The sequence below is a fragment of the Dendrobates tinctorius genome, unplaced genomic scaffold (assembly GCF_039654945.1).
Source record: "Dendrobates tinctorius isolate UK_male_01 unplaced genomic scaffold, ASM3965494v1 ptg000104l, whole genome shotgun sequence".
Lineage (NCBI taxonomy): Eukaryota > Metazoa > Chordata > Amphibia > Anura > Dendrobatidae > Dendrobates > Dendrobates tinctorius.
In genome coordinates this window covers 6,102,895-6,120,497 of record NW_027361772.1, presented here as the reverse complement: position 1 = coordinate 6,120,497, position 17,603 = coordinate 6,102,895, and the positions used below count along the sequence as shown (strand labels likewise).

General features: G+C 46.0%; 1 protein-coding gene across 3 annotated transcripts in view; it reads right to left on the bottom strand.

Moving 5' to 3' along the window:
• The window catches only part of OGDH (oxoglutarate dehydrogenase), a 68,300-nt gene that overhangs the window by 35,576 nt on the left and 15,121 nt on the right, over positions 1-17,603 (bottom strand). For 2 of the 3 annotated variants that reach the window (XM_073588637.1, XM_073588638.1), the window contains exons 2-4: positions 14,739-14,994; positions 4,647-4,835; positions 2,121-2,223 (exon numbers count right to left, since the gene is read on the bottom strand). In XM_073588637.1, coding sequence (XP_073444738.1) covers positions 2,121-2,223; positions 4,647-4,835; positions 14,739-14,960 — 514 coding nt within the window. In that variant the 5' untranslated portion in view covers positions 14,961-14,994. Of the gene's footprint in view, positions 1-2,120; positions 2,224-2,434; positions 2,529-4,646; positions 4,836-14,738; positions 14,995-17,603 lie in introns of all 3 variants that reach the window. The other variant, XM_073588639.1, reaches the window with a different exon arrangement.

Sequence of the window (17,603 nt, the reverse complement as noted above, 5' to 3'; positions counted from 1 at the left end):
CCATGATGTAGGTACTGAGACCCTGATTCCAGCGATATGTCAGTTACTAGGCTGTGTTTTGATGTTTCAATAAAATCAGTGTTAAACTAAGTGATTATATTGCTGCAATCAGTATCTCTGCCTCTACATCATGCTGCTGTCATATTACATACCAAAATCCTGCTGATAGATTCCCTTTAAGGCCAGGGCTACACGGCAGCTTTGGCCGTGACACTATAGATCGCTGTATGCCACTGCGAAATAGAAACATAATGCAGGTGAATGGGAAGGCACTGAGATCGCAACAAGCAAATCGCAAAGAAGTCAGAATCAATTGGACTTTTTGTCGCTTGCTCGTTGCAGCTGCAGTACCCTGTGGGTCACAGTATGACCCCAATCACCTGCATGACACTGCTATGTAGCAGAGGCAAAAAGCCATCTTTGGACGCACGAGTTGTGTAGTCTCTACCCAGCCGAAAGAGGCTGCCTGTGATTGGGAAGCCAATGGTCCCAGCTTATAAGAGAAGCCGGTATCATTGTATAAGAACCTATCTAGTCCATCAGTCTCTGGTGATAGATACGTGCAGATCCCATTTACCCATCTGAGCCAGATATACACATTTGTGCCAAAAATTTGTCTTCCAGCGCTTACCACTTTGAGATCTACATTTTCATACTCATTCATAAGACTAATTTTTACACTTCCATAGCGCACCTTACAGTACATATAATTCATGGTGGCCCGTGCAGTAGAGGAGAAAAGCACTCAATTATTCAAATATCCATGATTATTAAAGGCAGACACTTTATCTTTACCAAGTTATAAAAATGACAAAATACTTACATGTGCCGACCTTCTCATCAGATCAGTCCCCACACATACAGAAACGTTCTCATGCCCACCACATGCTCCATGTCCCAAGCAATCCCGGCCCCAGCCTGGCCCCCCGAACACACCCAGATCATGCTCGTGTGGTTAGTTGGTGGTTACTGGCTGAACTAATCTATGTTAGTGGTTTCTGGTGCAAGAGCAGCACAAGCCTTTGTACCCTAACCATCTGTTATTACCCGGGCTACACTCAGAGCTCCTACTAACAGCTTCTACGGCAGGACAGCCAAGCCAGTCATCTCAACGGTGCCCGCCGGCCTTTGTTTGGTCTTGTTTAATGTTTTACTATGGCCGATTAGCATTGAGGAGTAGCCGGTCATTCACCCAAGACGAGGGCAATGGATTTAGTACCAGCATAAGGCCAAATTTAGATGACCATAAAACAAAGGCCAAAAATGCAGTGTGAACCTAGGCCTACCGATGGCCATATACATGAGAAAGCTGTTGGCAGAGATGAACATGTGGCCATCAGCTCTCTTTCCCGAAAAAAAAAAAAGGGAGAAAAGAAAAATCCACTGACAGACTCCTCTGGCAGAGGCTTATCTCCACTGAAAGCAAACGGATCAGGTGTTGAAAGTCCATCTCCCCAATCCTTCTTTTCCATGACATCACCTGTCAGGAGGCCTCCAAACACATCAGAAGATTGTCTGGTATCACCGAAATCGGAGCATTCAGCCAACTTTCACCCAATGTGTACAGGGGCTGTTGGGTCATTTCTTGGGCATTTCTGTATTACCAATGCAAATCACAAACCAACCGTGGATCAAATGACCGGAACGAACAGCATTTTAGGAATCTACGATGCTGTCAGGTATTTGGACCTATGACTTGCCCGAGTCTTGGATAAAGAACATGCCTTTATTACATGTGTCTGAAAGCTGCCAAAGGCTGGGCTCACACTGCGTTTTGGACCTCTGCCTATTATTTCAGATGTCGATTTATAGCATTCTACTACTACACAATTGCATATGTGATGGCGACGGAGGTGAAAAGGACATCTTGTGGCCTCCATTTGGTAAAAGCTTAGCTTGTATGTCAGGTGGTTTCCTGGCATACATGTTACACTTATGGGAAAATTGTGGTGTGCACAGGGTCTTAGACGTCCTGCTATGTCGGACATTTCCCACCAGAGAGAAGCTGTTAGCTGTGAGCTCTGGACCTCCATAATAGCGAGCAGGGGGACAAACAAACATCTGGGGGGTGAGAGGAGGCGTTAAGCAGTGACCATACTAGCATAGCTACTGGCCCTCACCGAGTTTGTCTGAGGATGTGACAATGTCAGCTGGCACACATGAGTCCAAATCTGCGTCCAGAATGCCCAGTGGGTCAAGCTGGGCAACATGGTGCCCACGGATCTACATAAAGGAAAGGTGCCAGGGTAGAAGAGAACAGTGAAGGAAAGACAGAGCATAGATATAAAGATGTCAGGGAACAAAGTTGGGGAATAACAGAAATGGAGGGGTAAAGAGAAGGCACCACGTAAAATAATAAACACAGGGAAAAAAAGGGAAAAGAGGAGGAAAAGTAAAGAGAACAGTTACAATGAGTCTGATACATAACCCTCACCGACATTCGGAGGACCGACAATTACTGGAGCGTCATCAAAATTAACAGTGCTAATTCCGAGGGGGTCAAGTTTTGCAATGTGGTGACCCCTTACCTAGAAGCAATGACACAAACTGGTTAATGACACCTCCCCCACCCCGACAGGCAGTAATCAATATGAGAATAGAGGTGACTGCCTCAGCAACAATATAGAAAACTGGAAGTTTCATACTGTGGTTAATGAACATTTCCTCCTATGAGAAAAAGAAAGCTTAGCAGGAAATGTATGTCCTTGAGCTGCCCTTTTCTGGTAAATGGCACCCATCATCTTGAACAAAACTTTTGACAAGTCAAAAGTTTTGATTTGAGAAGGGCTGAGTGATGAGACCCCCATCGACAGCCAAAGGTGCCAAAGTCCCCATCGAAAGCCTTTAGCCTTTCTATAAATCCGTGCTCCACTACATTGCTCTCCGAGAAGAGCTGATCAGATACATAGGAGTACAGGTGTCAGATGGGGTACAGTAGGGGGTCTTATCAACTAGGACCTCAACGATTAACACATCTGATCAACTTCAGTCTCATGTATGAAAACTGTACAAAATGCAACCTGTCCTTGGCGCCTGTAGTAATCAATGAAAGCTCAGCTTTCACTTTTCCGCAACAGTTGCCGAAATGTTACAGTAGCTCTGATTGGGTGCCATGGGCGACACGGACTGCTTTCGTTTTACACAGTTTTGATATATGAGGCCGTTGTAATGTCTGCACAACTACTTAGGTGCAGACCGATAACAATAATCTCATTAATAATGTCTGGAATACAGTACAGGAGCAGGATACCCAATATATTCAAGAAACAAAATGGCAACAGTTCAGCTCAGTTAGGAAGCTTAAAGGGGCTGTCGACTACTAGGACATCCCCTTCTCCATCCGTATGTTTGCCCCTTGTAATACATTAGCATTTACACTCAGCTCCAGCACCAGCACTTGCTCTCATTACATTGTTACGCGATGCCTGCGGTCAATTATCGACCCTTTCACCCTCTCCACCTTTGGACCAATCACATGCATCATCTGGAGAGCTGCTGCTCTCTCACTTCCTCCAGATGTCTGTGATACGTTTGAAGGCGAGGAGAGTGAAGCCAGTGCTGATAGGCAGCAGGGATTGCGTGACGTCACAATGTAATGAGAGCTATCACGAATGTGACACATCCTGCTGAGATCTTTGGGGTATCTAGGATGAAAAGGTCACAGCGATTCGCGGATCGCAGATCCTCTTTAGAGAATCTTCTGCTCGGTGAATAACTTGAGTGAAGCAGATTGATTTTCACTTGGTGGGGAAGGGGTTAAGAGTTCCTTTTTGACCCTAATGGGATTCCATATGTCTCTAATCTCAGCTGCTGCATCTTACTGCCACTCCCTTCCATTATTTAAACTCACTTCTTGCTCTCTTCTGTGCCGGTTATAGGTTTTCTATGCTGACCTCCTTGGAGAAGTTGTTCAAGTCTAAGCTGTGGAGTTCCATTTGTTGTTTGATTTCTGATTTTGATTACCTTAGTAGTGAGACTAGTGTCTTGCTGAGTAGTTAGGGCCATGTGATGGCGCATGGGGGATTTGGGGGAGGACCTTTCTAGGAACGAACGGGAGCTCAGCGTGCAGTCTCAGAAGAGTGTTTTAAGGGTACACCTTCTCCCCTCTCGTCAGCGCTCCCTTTTACCTTTCTTTCCCTCTCTTGAGCCGCATGCCGGGCACTTCCTTGCTCCGACGTGACAAAGTTCCCCAAGAGATAGCTAAACTGAGCTAACTCTACCTAATACCTCATACAAGAATGCTCGGGGGGCTTACATATTTAAGTGTATAAGGGTCTTAAGGTTTTGCTCACATTTGCATTGGAGGTTCTAATTTTTGTGGCAAAATGACAGGCACCGGAACAGAAACTCTGCTGACTCAATTATCAAAATGGAATTCTGAAGGCAGATGTGAACAGAGACTAATACAAATATTTCCTGAATTGCTCCCTATATCAGCAGGAATGACCAGATTTTAGATAGTTGTACCCCGGATACTACCCTGCAAAATAGAGGGCCCACTTTTTCAAAGGTGTTAATTCTGTCTAGAAAAAAAAAAAGAAGCCTACTGGCAGGAGGGAGTACTACAGTTTATGGACTCCGAACTAGCCATATCGTAAGTGAAATGGGAAGAAAGAAGGTGAAAGAGGTAGGTAGGAGAGACATACCTGATAAGCCCGGATGAGGGACTGCACAGCAAGGTGATCTTCCACTAGCTTGTCTATATTTGGCTGTGCCTGCACCAGTGACTGCGCCTGGGAGAATGTAGACAGGCTGCTACCCAGGGGTGGGGGGCTCTGGTAAGCTGTTCCGGGGGCTGCTCCGGCATTGGCATTCCGGAAGAAAATGTCCCATGACTGCAGAAAAATAACTCACATTAACTTGCTAGTCATTAGATGTGTTAATTGTACATTACTACAGCCATAAATCATACAAAGAAGATAAATGAGAATTGTAAGAAAAAAAAATAGAAGTCTCTGTCAAGACAATGAGATAGTGGTGAACAAAGTCCTCGTGGCCCATTCAATGTATATTTTCCACAATTGTAGATTGACCGCAGCACCAGTTATGTTCTCACCGCATAACAAAATGGTGGCAGAAGCCCTGAATTGGACGTCCTCTTCCAGAGGCCCCATATACCAGGCCGCTTCAACAGATGTTATGTCCTTGGGCCAACTTTGTTAGGAAGTTACTTAGGTTTCTGTAATAACTGAGAGACAACTAATAAAGGCCACCAACTCATACACAATTGGTTACTCAGAACTCGGGAGACTCTGGAATAGTGACAGTTACCTAGATTTGTGGCTATATACCACCCTTACCCCCACAGTATCAACATCTCAGTTGACCTAACACTGAAAGCCTGTCAGCCGAATGATGGCTTCCCCTGACTCCCCCATATATAGGAACACTTGCCTTACAAAGAGCTACCGTGTTCTTCTGTTGAACAAAAGTATTGGGCAATTGCATTATCTTCAGAGAGAACAAAAGAATGGGTTAATGAATTTCAACAGATCATATCTTTATCTTCCCTGACATCGCCTATCTAGGGTGGGTCGGAAGGAACCCATACTGTTGGCCAATCCCACCAAGGTTGGCGGGTTTGGTCTGACTTTAGTCTAATGTGTACGAGGGCCTTTATCCGGCCATACATTAGTTAGCTGTTGACTCATCTGCTTTGGCAGAATGCTACCTATTTCAACTTCCCTATACAACACTTGGCTGACCGTTCCCGTGTTCTATACAAGATAGATGCTGCTGGAACAAGCTGGATTGAGCGATTGAATTCTATGTCGCCGATAGTGGGGAGGGCCCTGTACATATTAGACTGCTGGCTGATCATGCCAAAATCCTTACCTAATGAATAAGGCCTCTTTCACACTTCAGTTTTTTACAATCAGTCACAATCTCTCTCTCTTTCCAGGCTGCGATTCCTTTAAAAATCTTCATTTGTCGGATCCGTAAAAAAAACGGACGGGTGGCATCCGTTCTCATCAGTACTAAAACGGATCCGCCATCCGTCCTTTGGGCGGATTTTGACTGATGCAAAAAACTGAAGTGTGAAAGAGGCCTAAGGGTGCCTTTAGATAGCAGTCGGACAGCTGTCATTCCCTGAAACCCCCATACAAATACATGATAGTTCATGTGCTCTTCATGGGGAGAGGAGTTAAGCAGATACCATATCTTAGGAAAATAGAAAGACTAGGTGTTGAACTTCAACATGCCAGTGGTAGTGCTCCCAGGACTCCTAATGACAGCTAAGCCAGACTGACCGATAACTGGATTCCGACAAATTGTTTTCTATAAATTCAGCAAAAAGAGAACTTGAGACATTCCCCAACACAGGACTTTGTCTGCAGGCAAAACTGTCAGCAAAATACTATTTCCTGCAGTTTGGGAACAAAAAGTCCTAGTGTATCTATGAGGTAACCTCCCCGGAGAGCAGGTTAAAGGAAAGGCGAAGCCAAAATACCAGGAAGTCCAAAACAGCTTCTACTACGGACAAACTGAATATGCATGTATATCAAGCTGCTATCTGTGTGCATGCGTTGCCTCCAACTATCCTAGATCAAAGCGACCTAAAGGGTTCCTCTATTTCCATAATATACTTTAATATGAGAATGGCCAAAAAATAGAGCTACGAGGATGTGGAGAAGTCAGTGAGCAGCTTCCATGCAGCCTGTCAGCAGAAAAGTTTTATGGCTATGTGCAAGGGGGATCGAGAACCTCAAACTAAAGAGCTGCTTTAAAGGGGTTGTACACCTTCAAGAAAGTTGACTCAAAACACTGTAAAATACTTAAAACAAGAACCACAGAAGGTACTCACCTTTTTTTGGCTCCTGCTCCGGACTTAGTGTATTGGCTGCAGCGGTGATGTCATGCTGACAGCACGCATCAGCATCACCGCTGTAGCTAATCACTGAGCTCAGCGGCTGTGCCAAGGAGGAAGCTCAGTGATCGGCTAAAGTGGTGATGCGCGCTGTCAATGTGATTTTTTTGCTGTAGGCAAAACACTGGAGAAGTGTTGGGGAGCTATCGCTGGGCCTAGCGATGGCGAGTACCTGCTGCGTGTGTTATTTTAGGTATTGTACAGCGTTTCCTGAAACCTTTTTGAGAGCCCACTGTTGCACCTCAACAATGATTATGGCGATTCCCCCATGTTGCAGGTCTGCAGTGTGAGGATTCCATCAAACAGCTAATAATGGGAGGGTTCAGATGGCCTTTGCAATAACTGGGCCTGATCACGGTTTCCAGTTCAGGCTGCGTACATTACTGGGAAGGTGAGCGGCTTCGTGCCGTCCTCCACACCGCGGACTGGGGCCATAGCTGCCTACCAGAACATGCACTATGCAATTTGGAGCAGTATAGTGCATGGTGCGGGTTATTTTTTGCTCATGAGACCTATTAGGTGCGCGTGCTACCAGCATGCTCATCTGAATGAGGCCTAAATCTCAGCATGCAGCCATACAATGACAAGCTAATAGTCCATAAATATAACCAAAATCAAGGATACAAAGTCCAGCCGGAGACAGGACGTGAATGCCATCTTGTCCCCATCCTAGCTTGCTGACACTATTTTAAGAATCTTTGTAAGTCACAAGACAGACAGCGGGAGGCAGAAGCTGGACGAGTCAGACATGCTGCCAATGTCACTACAAGTCAGCGTGATCAGCAGCCATCGCTCCTAGGGATAATCTGCAAAACAAATGATCCTTCTAAATGCACAGTCTATGGAGAAAAGTGTCCTGCAGTAGATGGCCACTGCCCCGGGCTGTGCCTAGGAAGGAGCAGCACCTTCGCTTGTATTGGACACTAGGCCTCATTCATCAAAACTTTATAAAAGCAAACCTGTCTTTGTTGCCCATAGAAACCAATCAGAGCTCCGCTTTCATTTTTAAAAACTGCTCTTTAAAAATGAAAGTGGAACTCTGATAGGTTGCTATGGGCGACAAAGACAGGTTTGATTACTAAGGCCTACTAAGCCTCGAGCGAAGTAGAGGAAATCCTAACATTAGAATCGCTTTAGCCCCTTATTAATGGATCCAGTACACCCGGATTTACCCAAAAATGCTATAGAATTGCTACATTATTTAATCAATGAATAAGGCCACGTTCAGTATCTGGTCAGTATTTTACCTCAGTATTTGTAAGACAAAACCAGGAGTGGGTGATAAATACAGAAGTGGTGACGGGTTTCTATTATATGTTTCCTGTTTGTTCCACTCCTGGTTTTGGCTTACAAATACTGAGGTAAAATACTGATTGAATACTGATCGTGTGAACGTGGCCAAAGGCTGCAGCCCAATTCATAAGGATGGATGTATTTAGGCATCCGTTAAAATCAGGGATCTGAGAATGAGATTCGGGAGACTGGGAACAAGTCCTATTCTTATGAAATTTGGAGGATCAGAATCAGCTGTTACGCAATGGGTCCATGTGCTGTCCAATACAAAAAAAAAAAAAAATCAGACAGCACAAGGACATTTCACACGGGTGCTGTCTTCACTCATTTCTGGGAAAAGCTGACAGACAAAAAAGATGGCTGCTACGACATTGAGTGTTACAGATGCATCCCTGTATAATTTTATTAGTTTAACTTGCTTATATAGCACCATTAATTTCCACAGCACTTTTCAGAGATCATCATTCATTGCTGTCCCCATTGGGGCTCACAATCTAAACTCCCTATCAGTGTGTCATTATAGTGTGGGAGGAAATCAGAGAAATCAGAGTACCCGGAGGAAACCCACGCAAACACGGGGAGAACATGCAAACTCCTTACAGATGTTGTCCTTGGTGGAATTTGAATTCAAGACACAGGAGCTGCAAGGTTACAATGCTAACCACTGAGCCACCGTGCTGCTCCATTATTAGGCAGATTTCACCATTCAGGGTTTTTTAAATTATATCCAATATAAATAATTATTAAGGCTCCATTCACACCTACAGTAGAGCCTCCATAGCAGATTGTATCATATTTTACAAGACAATCGGGTCATAGGCAGAAATATTCTCTCCTCAAAATGACTGTGGGAGCATTTACACGGGCCAATTGTCCTTTCTGATAAAATCAGCCTTATGTAAAGAGGCCGACGATTACGCAGTGAATGACCTAAACTCTCGTTGGTCGGGTCAAATGATTTTTAAGCTTGTGTAAAAATTCTATTTCTCGGCAGATACTAGCCTATATTTCCTAACGGCAGCCAGTGTGAACGAGTCGTAGCACTTCAGCAGTACCGCTCAGTGTAAGTCAATCTGGTCCACTGGGTGCCCGCTCGTGCCAGTTACGGCACGTTTCCACCACGGTGTTTGGATTTCTGTTATACATGGAAACCACGACGCAGATGTGCACAGAGCCCAAGGCTGCATTCCCATGTCCCTGCCTCACGCTACATGATTTCCTTTCTATTAACCCGAATTTTTAGCCGATCTTCATTTTGAAGTTGGTCTGATACATTTTCTGACCAAGGAAGCCATCACTACATAAAACTAAGTGGCTTTTCCCCATGGAAAGTCCACTGATCTGAGATAATCGTGGCTATAATCCATGATAGCAGTTAAGCAGTTGTTTATATGGTGAACACTAATATAAAGGCGAATCATATCAACGGTATCAACAAAAGTGAAACAGAAAACATCCATACACAACTAGGTCTAAGCCCTGCGAAGAAAGAGTTAACCTTGGAAACTGCATGCAAAAGTAGCTAGAGAAGGGCGTAAATCAGAACAAAGGTCATGGTAAAAAGAGTTAATATGCCTGCATGCTAATCAACTGACCCAACCTCTTTTTCCAAGAGGCTTTCCCTTTGCGAGCTGGCGTCTCGCCCGTCCTGATGACGCTCTATTTATTCCAGCAAGAACTGGCCTGCACGGTAACAGGGTGACTTTTAGATTATGAAGGCACAGGGCCTGCACCAACAATGGCAGTAATGCTTCGTACTGAGCGGAGCCTAAACACAAAGACAAGATCCTGGCTCCTCCTCAATTAAGAGAGATCTTATGGGTTTAAAAATACACGTTTCTCCTTCAGAAGCCAAGGAAATCTGGGTGACGTCGGTCAGAGCCGCAACCGTGGTAGCCATAGTGCCCAACGTCCACATTTCCTAGACACATAAATATAGCTGAATACAACTTTTAGTGGCCAAACGTTTTTTTTTCTTTAGTATTTGGAGTTAATTGAAGGTCACACATGAACCTGGCCTTAAGCCCCCGTTACACATAACGATGTCCCAGCGATCCCACCAACGATCCGACATGATGGGATCGCTGGGACATCGTTAGGCTAATCGCTGGTGAGCTGTCACAGACAGCCCCTCCAGCGATCAGGACCAGCGACGCTGGTTTCTAATGTAAACGTCGGGTATCCAGGAGCCGCGTCGCTGGTCTCTCGCTGCCACACAATGCGCGCTGGCGAGCGGGAGACCAGCGATCGAAAAACGGCCCAGGCCGATGCTGCAGGATCAGTGATACCCGGCAGGGGGGCCGGTCGCTGATCCCTGTCACACACAGCTATCTCGCTAGCGATCTCGTTGTGTGTGACGGGGCCTTAAGGGTGTTTGGATCTTTTATGCCAGCATAAAAATTTCGTTATCGGCAGCACATCGCCACACGCAAACAAGGAACAAGCGGCCGATAGCATGATGGGGTATGGGGACAGAATGATTATATTCACAATCAGTCTGTCTCCTACTTTACTTACACAGTCAGTGATCGCTTGATGGGGGCTCATTAATGGGCTGAGATTGGTGCATCTACATGAGACATGCGTCCGTCCCCCCCCCCATTCTTTACATTTTGCCAGACTTCTAGTCTCTTACTAGTAGCAAAACCCCCACCTCCGCAGATTTGCAAACCAAAACAGCTTGAGTTCTGGCATCTCCATTGTTCTCAGGCACAGTAAGAATAATGAGCGTTATACTTAGACAAATGGAACTGTACTCTGAGCATGGTAAGAAATCTGCAAGGATTGAATATAGGAATTTTGAACTGCATGACTTATACTGCCTTATAGACATGCAAATTGCCTCTTCAGAGAAAAAGAGGACTTGAACTCTATAGCGCCACCTGTTGGTAGTAGCGATCCTACAAGTCACAATCAACCCTTTAACGAGTCTTGTAATATGACTTGCACTTCATTATAGACAATCCTTCTTAGGCACTTATTGAACATTTTGGTTAAATTGTGTGCACCCATTTACCAGCGACTTCTTCAGATGGGAACCTACACTAACAGGCTTCCCTCTCCTGAGGTTGTCTGAGCTTTCTACATGACTGCAGACTTGCGAAACCTCACAGCATACACACTGCACACAGTCAGGATTCTCCAGTGCTGGGAGCGGGCAGTCATGTGACCTGGGTTCTTCCAGACACATTCAAACTAGACATATCTGGGCTCTTTTAAATACACTTGTATTGAGAAAAGCTGCGCACGTCTAGTCGGCACGTACCTGCTTGTATGCAAATCGGTCATTTGCAGTCAGGAATCTGGCCGCTCCCGGAGAATCCTGACAGTTCGCACACTGCGCATTGTGAAGATTCATAACTCTGCTAGCGTGACTTGACTCCTAAGTAAGTACCCTATTAAAGGTCAGGTAGAATCCAGCTTTGGACATGCTGAAGGAGTGCTCAGCCAACTATGGTGGCAGTCACTTATCCTCACACGTACGATGCAAAAAACAAAACCGACAAGCACCTTCTGGCAAAGTTAAATAAATGTAAAATACAGTCACAGCAACTTGTACACTTATTTCAATTTGCTAGGAGGTGTTTGTAAAAATGTTTGAGGCTTTTTATTTTGTAAAAGGGAGATTATTAATTAAGAGGTAGCTGAATACAGTGCAGTGTAAGCGCACTTATTGCCATCCTCCCCAGTTTCCAGCACTACTCCGATCCTCTTCTCACTCATGTCACTGCAATTCCAACTTGCCGACTTCACTTGGGGTCTATAACTGAGCCGGAAGTCACTTTTACAACCTCGCTCTGAACCTCCATATACTTACATTGTAAGGCTATGTGCACATGTTGCGGAACTCCCACAGAATTCCGGAATTCCATTCCGCGGGAAAACCAGTTTAAATTCCTGCGATTTTCCCGTGGAAAAACTAGCGTTTTGCAAGCGTAATTAGCTTGCAGAATGCTAGCGTTTTCCAAGCAATCTGTAGCATCGCTTGGAGAACTGATTGACAGGTTGGTCACACTTGTCAAACATACTTGTTTGACTAGTGTGACCAACTTTTTACTATTGAGGCCGCCTATGCAGCATCAGTAGTAAAAAGATCAAATATTAAAAATAATAAAAAAAATATAAAATCGTGTTTTTCTCACCTTCCGACGTCCCGCGCAACGTTCCCGATCATGGTGATGCTCCCGTTCCCAGTAATGCCTTGCAAGACCGCTGCGTCATCACAGGTCCTTGCCGCAAGGCATTACTGGGAACGGGAGTTGGCGGGAGCATCAGTAAGGCTGCGCGGGACGCCGGAAGGTGAATATAACCCGATTTTTTTTATTTTAATTCTATTTTTTACAGGGATACGGTACCCAGAGCCCGGAGGACAGTCTCCTCTCCTCCACCCCCTGGGTACCATCCGCAAATGTTCTGCTTACTTTTCGCATGGTGGGCACAGCCACATGCGGAAAGTAAGCAGAACAATGCATTCCTATGGGTGCGGATCGCCGTGATTCCGCAAAATTAATGAGCATGCTGCGTATTTTTCCGCGATGCGATTCCGCCGCGGGAAAATCCGCAGCATTAGCACAGCATTGCGGAATCCCATAGGACTGCATGGGATGCTGTTTTTTTGCGGCAAAACCGCCGCGAAAACACCGCGACGTGTGAACACAGCCTAAAAGTCACTTTCAGCTCCTACGTAGACCTGAAGCTGATCTGGCAAGTCGGAATAGAGATCACGTGGCTCAGAAGAGGACCGGAGCAGCGCTGGAAACTGGTGAAGACGGCGCTCAGTCGATCAGTGAGTATACTACCGCACTTTCACTACATTACATATACATTCACACAGATTTAGGCAATAAAGGGCTTTGTACGAGAGCTTCTTTAACCACTATACAAACGAAAAGTTTTACAACTTTCTAAACTACTTGACTGTCACACCTTAGGATTCAAATAAAGGTTTCTTATAGCAGCACAATTCTCACTATGTTGGAGTATGTAGCCTCTGATTGTAAACTTCACTGACAGCAATCAAAGATATCATGAGGAATTAATACACAAATTCAATTAGAAAGCGGTTGAAAAATATCACCGGTAGGTTGGGGAGGGTCACGCTTCCTATGTCTCTTTTAAGGTGCCCATTAGTGATGAGTGAACATGCTTGGATAAGGTGTTATCCGAGAGACTTCGGCGTGCTCGAAAAACATGATTGCGTCCCCGCGCCTGCATCTCTCGCGGCTGTTCGACAGACAGAACACATGCAGGCGTGGGGACGCAGAAGTCACTCGGTTAGCACCCGAACATGCTCAGATGACACCTTATCCCAACACGCTCGCTCTTCACTAGTGCTCATGAGCAAAGTCGACTAAAGCTGACGATTTTGGTCAGGGACTGGCTGAGCAATATGTAAGGGGGCCTCTCGACTCTACACTGATAAATGATATTGTGGGGAAAAAAAAGATGTAACAGCAATTGGAGGTATATGGTCTCCCTTTAGTTTCTGGCACTGCATCATGATACGTGTGCCACTAAGAGGAGGGAGATTGGGCACAATAAGTACTATTTCATGCAGAAAATCCCTTTACTTTCCATCTAATGAACAGAACCACAGGAAACCCATCCCCGAGCATAGTATAAAGCCAAAAAGTATTCATCCATGAAGAATTTGCTGCTGTGGCTCCAATAAAACCAGCAATTACTTCTATAATTAGGGTTAGGGTGCAGTGAAGGTTGCCTCCTGTGCCCAAATTACTGATTATAGTCGGAAATGACCTCAATGTGGATCAGATACTTGGTGCCTAGCGAATCTACCTGTGGACATGAAGGCACACCATAGATGTCCAGCTGACCTGCATTGTCTACGTCAAGGGACAGCAACCTACAGCTGTAAAACTACAACTCCCAGCAGTGCACATTGTGGTTGTGGCTACTGTAGGGAAGTATCCGCTCATGAGGTACAAGTATACAGTTTCGATGGGTCGGCCATACAACCAATTTGTAAAAAATGTATACTGCAAAGAATATGTATTTTGCAATGTCCGTTTGTATAACAAAGTGCCTCGCTTTCCCATACAGCTAACTAAACAGTGATATGACGCATACAGACCAGACGGAGACCAATAGAACATATTTTCAACCGTCGTCTGGTGGAAAGAGGTCATGGAAACATTAACGTGTACACCGGGAGCTTTCTGGACAGTGTGCACTTAGCCTTAGTGATCTGAACAGGGATTTGATGTAAATATCTACAACAGAAGAAGGTTGATGGTCCCACGGAGACATCCTTATTGTCACCACAGCGACATACAAACACAGGTACATTACTGAAACGTGTCACATCTCTGAGGAGCTGAAGATAACGATCTGTGATTTCCACCCTCGAAGTGCGATCCTCTTACGAAAGCTCTTAAAGATGCAAGGAGCGAGAATATTATAGGGATATTCCATGTAGATACCAGACCATGTAGATGACTTCCCATCAGTGCAGAAAATACATTCTCTTCCTGCGTCTTACTGACTGTCACTCCTCGTGAATATTCCCGATAAGATTGGTGCCATCCGCTTATTGTGGCAGCCCTGGGACCATCCTTACCTTGTGGACACTCTTAGGGTTCTCCAGCCACGCATAGTACATTTCCTCCACATAATTAGAACTAGTCCCACTAAGAAAAGGCTCTGCGGCCACAGGTGTACTAAGACACCTGATGGGCTGAAACGTCCTTGGGGCCACAGGCTGACTGTGTTTTAGCGACCGAACAGTCTGAGAGGCCGTCAAAGGCCTTAGTTTAGCAGCACAAGTCCTTAAGCTATGCATGGTTGTGTCCTTGGGAGAGACCGATTACCAGAACCTAAGAGAAAAGGAAACAGAGGAGAACATTAGCGCGTCCACTCGCTGTACAAAAACGGATTATACAAGCACAAGTCTGAATGACATTACCAGAGGAGGTTATCCCCGGGCACGGCTAGATCTGTGCTCGCCAATAGTCTGCACAGCACTTTATACAAAGCAGTGAAACAATGCATCTGTGGTGGTCACAAAGCAGGATGTACTAGATGGGTTATGAAAAAAAAAAAAATGTGCTAAAATCTGACGGGGACCACGTAGTACTGGATGAAACTGCAAATCTTCAGCATCGGCTACACTTTATCCAAACATACCGGTACTAAGGTAAGGTGCCGAGTGTCAGAGGAGAACAAGGATCTGTCTCACAAGGACAACTTGCCAGACTGGGCACATTCCAGGGACCACGTAGCCAACACACCATGACATTCAACGCTGGTGGTAAATTTTGGTTCCAGGAGTGATAAACCCGGCTACCAAAGATTGCAATAGACAGAAATGTTACCGTAAGGCTTTTTTTCGACTTTTTGGGGGAACATCTGGAACTTGACTCCTAAAACGTATCAGTATCTGTCTGCCAAAACCTGCAGAACATCAAAGATTTTGCAAAAAAGCCATACTTCTCGGCCTAAGTGTCTTGGTGTGAATCAGAGATGAGAATGTCGTCACCAAGTCACACGGCCGTGTGTCAGATGTGGCAGAAGAACTGATCTTATGTAACAGAGGAACATGATCCCCTTTTCAATGTATAGTCATCGTGAAGAAGCCAAGAACACAGAGTACCCAGCCTGTAAGATTATACCGGGCTGCAGTCACGAGACCCAGTCTAGTGAAGCCCCGAAACCGAGCAAACATCGTTTCCCTAGATACAAGGGAAGAAACGGCAGCTCCGAATATCAAGAAGACAGCATATTTACAAGAGTTTGCTTTTTAATGAGGCAACTGCATAAGTCATTCCCTCATATTCATCTATTATATTGACGTTTTACAAGTCACAGCATTCAGCAGCTTGCATTGGATTGTGTTTAAGAATCGGTCACACCGCCGTACAGAGGTAGGACATTATGGTCTGTGGTATGGCTGCCGGAATGGAATCCTAAGGATTGGGGTCAACTTCCTGATTGCTGGAGATCCGACCGCTGGGATACCGATCTGACGAACTGGGCTCTGAAGAAAATGCACACACATACACAACCTTGGCTCTATTCATTCTCTATGGGACTGCCAGAGTAAGCGGATCACTGCACTCTATTTTTGTCAGTCTCATAGTAAATGGATGTAGCGGAAGCTGAGCAATCGTACAACTGATCTACTTAAGATGAGGTTCCTCAGACCCCAGTTCTCGGAATTAAAAGGGAGCCCCCAGGGGTCACATCTCCAGCAATCGGGACAGTATCCCCTATCCCAGTGGACCTTGAGCGCCACATCCCTCTCTAAGAGAGGGTCGCGAGCCACATCCAGCTCTGAGGGAGGGTCGCGAGCCACATCCAGCTCTGAGGGAGGGTCGCGAGCCACATCCAGCTCTGAGGGAGGGTCGCGAGCCACATCCAGCTCTGAGGGAGGGTCGCGAGCCACATCCAGCTCTGAGGGAGGGTCGCGAGCCACATCCAGCTCTGAGGGAGGGTCGCGAGCCACATCCAGCTCTGAGGGAGGGTCGCGAGCCACATCCAGCTCTGAGGGAGGGTCGCGAGCCACATCCAGCTCTGAGGGAGGGTCGCGAGCCACATCCAGCTCTGAGGGAGGGTCGCGAGCCACATCCAGCTCTGAGGGAGGGTCGCGAGCCACATCCAGCACTGAGGGAGGGTCGCGAGCCACATCCAGCTCTGAGGGAGGGTCGCGAGCCACATCCAGCTCTGAGGGAGGGTCGCGAGCCACATCCAGCTCTGAGGGAGGGTCGCGAGCCACATCCAGCTCTGAGGGAGGGTCGCGAGCCACATCCAGCTCTGAGGGAGGGTCGCGAGCCACATCCAGCTCTGAGAGAGGGTCGCGAGCCACATCCAGCTCTGAGGGAGGGTCGCGAGCCACATCCAGCTCTGAGGGAGGGTCGTGAGCCACATCCAGCTCCCACACTCCCTCACATTAGTAGCAACCAAAGCCCCTATTATGGGTATAATGACAGCCAAAGCTTTTCCACAGAAGCAGTATACAGAGATCCAAGGGTTCCCACAATTCCCCCTTCAGAATTCTCCCATCCAGCACTCCCACCACACAGTCATATCCAGGTTCAAGCACCTCCTCTGACCGGTAGTATCATCCTGTCTCCAGCGTATACTTAAATTATCTCTAAACCCCCAAGACCAGTATATATGCATCCAGATCTGCTCTTCTGTGCCGGACTAATCACAAAATTCACCATTTTCAGATGCGCTGGAGCTAATGCACCAACCTGGCAGACAGCCGTGAGCCACAATTCATGGGACTGCGAGCAACAAGTGCTACAGGTTGGGGACCCCTGCCCTATCCTATGGCATAAATGACTGTCTGTTCAGTACAGGAGACCCGTAGTCAGATCGACAACTGCACAACTAACACAGACCATAAAATACCGCAATGATACGGTTGTGTGAATCAACTTTTAATTGAACACTATTAGTTTTACTGAATCTAACTGATCTA